This window comes from Chrysochloris asiatica, unplaced genomic scaffold, assembly GCF_000296735.1.
Source record: "Chrysochloris asiatica unplaced genomic scaffold, ChrAsi1.0 scaffold00146, whole genome shotgun sequence".
Lineage (NCBI taxonomy): Eukaryota > Metazoa > Chordata > Mammalia > Afrosoricida > Chrysochloridae > Chrysochloris > Chrysochloris asiatica.
In genome coordinates, this window is record NW_006408664.1 from 1,458,103 (window position 1) to 1,462,144 (window position 4,042).

At 38.9% G+C, this 4,042-nt stretch overlaps 1 protein-coding gene across 1 annotated transcript in view; it reads left to right on the forward strand.

The window, feature by feature from the left end:
* RNGTT (RNA guanylyltransferase and 5'-phosphatase) overlaps positions 1 to 4,042 on the forward strand; it is a 385,215-nt gene that overhangs the window by 83,734 nt on the left and 297,439 nt on the right. Inside the window, exon 8 of the mRNA XM_006870664.1 lies at positions 1,151 to 1,252. Within this exon, the coding sequence (XP_006870726.1) occupies positions 1,151 to 1,252 (102 nt within the window). The remainder of the gene's footprint in view (positions 1 to 1,150; positions 1,253 to 4,042) is intronic.

Consider the following 4,042-nt stretch of genomic DNA (forward strand, 5'->3'; position numbering starts at 1 on the left):
CTTTCTCCCGCGGAGCGGCTGGTAGTTTCGAACCGCTGACCTTAAGGTTTGCAGCCCGATTCGTAACCACTACGCTACCAGAGCTCCTTAACAACATATATAGCTATAAGTAATTTTAATTAGAAAGATAAAAAGGATGAGGAAATAATACTATTTTATTGTGCCTGGCCCTTGCCAGTATACCCCCATCTTGACTTTCATTTCTCCTGTTTGCTCCTTCTGGGCATCTTTTGAATAGAAATTATCTAGTCCTTTATTCTCGTGCCACGTTGGCAGTGTCATGATGGAGAAATATGGGTTTGGAATAATGTAAGATAATTAATCCAAGTTTTAAATTTTTCCATTAAGTTAAAGACTTGTAAACATATGTACTTTGTTGTTTAGATCATGTATATGAATATTTAAATTAACTTGATAGTTATAACCTCATAACGAAATCCACTGCTGTTTATTCCAACTCATAGCAATCTTATAGGACAGAGTAGAACTGCTCCACAGGGTTTTTGAGACTCTAAATCTTTATGGGAGCAAGTAGCCTCATCTGTGGAGCAGCTGGTGGGCTTGTACCACCTACCTTTTGGTTAGCAACCCAACACTTAACCCACAGCACCACTAGGGCTCTTGAATTATAGTATGTTATTAAGTGCTGTCGAGTCAGTTCCCACTCCTAGTGACTATGTGTAATGTTTCCAGGGAGCAGCCGGTGGGTTTGAATGGCCGACCTTGTGGTTTGCAGTCCAGTGCTCATCCTACTGTGCCACACCAGGAGTCCCAAGTTATAGTATAGCAAGGATGATTTTGAATCTTGTTAAAACCTGCATACTAAAATGCCAATAACATGAGAACCATTGGTTAGCATTCTTGTGGAAACTGCTGTATTTCCAATTGATGATAATCTCACAATAGGGGGAACATTGGAGTCCTGGTGTTGGGTTGTAGGATAAGCAACTGGACTGCTCAAACCCACCAACCACTCTTCTGAAACCCTACACAGGGTTGCTGTGAGTTGGAACTGACTCAGCGTCACTTAACAACAACAACAAACGGGAATACTGTGATAGATGTGTGGCTTATGTGAGATCAATTTAAGACATGTATTATTTTGTATGGATACCGGTCATAAGTAGTAATAAAGTGATCTTCATTTAAGGTCTGGATTCCCTGGAGCACAGCCTGTTTCCATGGACAAGCAAAATATTAAACTTCTAGAGCAGAAGCCATATAAAGTAAGCTGGAAAGCAGATGGTACTCGGTAAGTTAGAATTCTAAAAACAAATTATATAAATAACATTAATGCTTGGAAGAATATTGCTTTGTTGTTAGGGAAGGTTCACACTGTTGAGAGTGTGAATTTCTCACATGAATAGCAAAAAAGCACATTAAAAAAATTATATGGTTTTTGTTATATTTGTTGCTTCTGTACATAGTGACCCTATGTGCAACAGAATGAAGTACTGTCTGGGCCTGTGCTATGCTCACAATCATTGGTATGTCTGAGCCCATTGTTTCATCAATCTGTCTTGTTGAGGATCTTGTTCTTTTGATGACCCACTCTCTACTCAACCAAGCATAATGTCTTTCCAGCAACTGGCCCCTCCTCATAACTTGTCCAGAGCACATGAGATGAGGTCCCACCATTCTCACCTCTAAGGAACATTCTGGTTGTATTTCTTCCAACGTAGATCTTCATTAACACCATAATTCAAAGATGTCAATTCTTCTTTTTAATCTTCCTTATTCAATATCTAGCTTTCAAATACATATGAGGTGATTGAAAAATACCTTGGCTTGGGGCAGGTGTACCTTAGTACTCAAAGTGACATTTTTATTTAAAACTTTAAAGAGGTCTTTTGCAATATATTTGCCCAATATAGTGTGTCCTTCGATTTTCTGACTGCTGCTTCCATGGGTGTTGATTGTGGATCCTAGTAAATTGAAATTCTTGTCAACTTTAATCTGTTTATCATGATGTTGTTTTTTAGTTTAGTTGTAAACATTTTTATTCTAAGTTCAGATGTAATCCATAATGAGGGAGCACAGTAGCTCTGTAGGAATAACACTGCACTGAGAACCACAAGGTCAGTGGTTCGAGCCCATCAATTGCTCTGTGGGAGAAAATTATTGATCCTGTAAAAATGTACAGCCTCGGATATATGGTAAATTTCATGGCGTTTAACAACAACAATAGATGCTGAAGGATTTTTATCAGCAAGTGCTTTAAGTTTTTGTTACGGGTAGTATTTTGGGGTATGTAATGTAGTTATCTCTCATTCTTCTTAATTTTTGGTTTTAGAATAGTAATTGTTCAGCAAAAATCTCCATCACGGTCTAAGTTTGAAAGTCTTTTCTCTCAATAATATTGTGGGTTTTGATGTTTATTTCCTACCTATATGTCTTTAAACTCATGATGTAGTGCTGTAGCATCAGCGCTGGATTTTGAACCACAAGGTCGGCAGTTCAAACCCACCAGCTGCTCTTCAGAAACCCTGTGTGTAGGGTTGCTATGAGTTGGAACATACTCGATAGCTCTTAACAACAACAGCATATCTTTGATGGTTGTTGGACACTTCTAAAGTTAACAGATGTGTTATCAGTCTATAATCTAAAAATTACCAACTCCATAATTTTTGTATTTTTTATTCCTTTGAATAGTTATCCATTTTCTCTAAATCCTCTGTTAAATTTTTTTTTTTGTAGTGATTTAACTTTTTAAGGTAGTTATATCATTATAACAGATATTATTTTTCAAATTTTATATTCCTATGTTGGCACTGAAGTAACTCTGGTACTGTAGTGGTTACTAATCGGGCTGCCAACCTCAGGGTCAGAAGTTTGAAACTACCAGCTGTTCTGCAGGAGAAAGATGAGGCTTTCTGCTCCTGTAAAGATTTATAGCCTCGAAAACCCTATACAGGGTCACTGAGTCAGAACCGACTCCATGGCACATAACCACCACCACCATGTTGGCGCTGAAGGATAATGTAGTGGACCACGAGGTTGGTTTGAACTGCAAGGTGGGTGGTTCAAACCCACCAGCTGCTCCTTGGAAACCCTAGGCAGGGTTGCTATAATTTGGAACTGACACGATGATACTTTATAGCATGTTTTTAAATGGGGAGCACTGTGCATCTGTAGGATAAGTACTGGACTGCTAACCACAGAGTTAGAAATTCAAGCTCACCCATCCCTCCAGGGGAGAAAGATGAGGCTTTCTCTAGAGTGATGGTTTATAGCCTTAGAAACCCTGTACAGGGTCTCTATGAGTTGGAACCCACTCGACAGTATTTGACAACAAAACAGCATGTTTTAAAATTTTCATTAATGTTTTACTTAATATGTTATAACAGTTGAAGTAATCTTTTAAATAATACTAATATAGAAGTTCTACTAACTTTTTCATAATGAAAAGCCATTTTAGAATGATTGTTGTTGTTAGATGCCGTTGAGTCGGTTCCAACCCATAGCAACACAGTATAGGGTTTCTGAAGAGCAGCTGTTGAGCTTGAACTCTTGACCTTGTGATTCAAACTGACTTTGTAGTCCAGCGCACTAACCCACAGCACCAGGTCTTCCTTAGAATAATTAGGTGTGTATATATGTGTGAGTTTCCACCACTCGTCTGTCAGTGTGTCAGTGTGTCATACTGTGGTGGCTTGTGAGTTGTGATTCTGAAAGCTATGCCACCGGTATTTTAAATATTAGCGGGGTCACCCATGGTGGACAGGTTTCAGATTAGTTTCCAGATGAAGACAGACTAGGAAGAGAGAGTGATGAACTACTTCCAAATATTTAGTTACTGAAAACCTTATGAGTAGCAGAGAAACACTGTCAGATACAGTGCCAGAAATTAAACCTCTCAGGTTGGAAGTCACTCAAAATGCGACTGGGGAAGAGCTGCCTTCTCAAAGTAGAGTTGACCGTGATGATGCTAATGGAATAAAGCCTGGGGTGGGGGGAAAAAGCCCACGGGACCTTCATTTTCTGATGGAGCACAACTCAAAATGAAGAAAAACAGCTGTAAACATCCATTGAAAATTGGAAC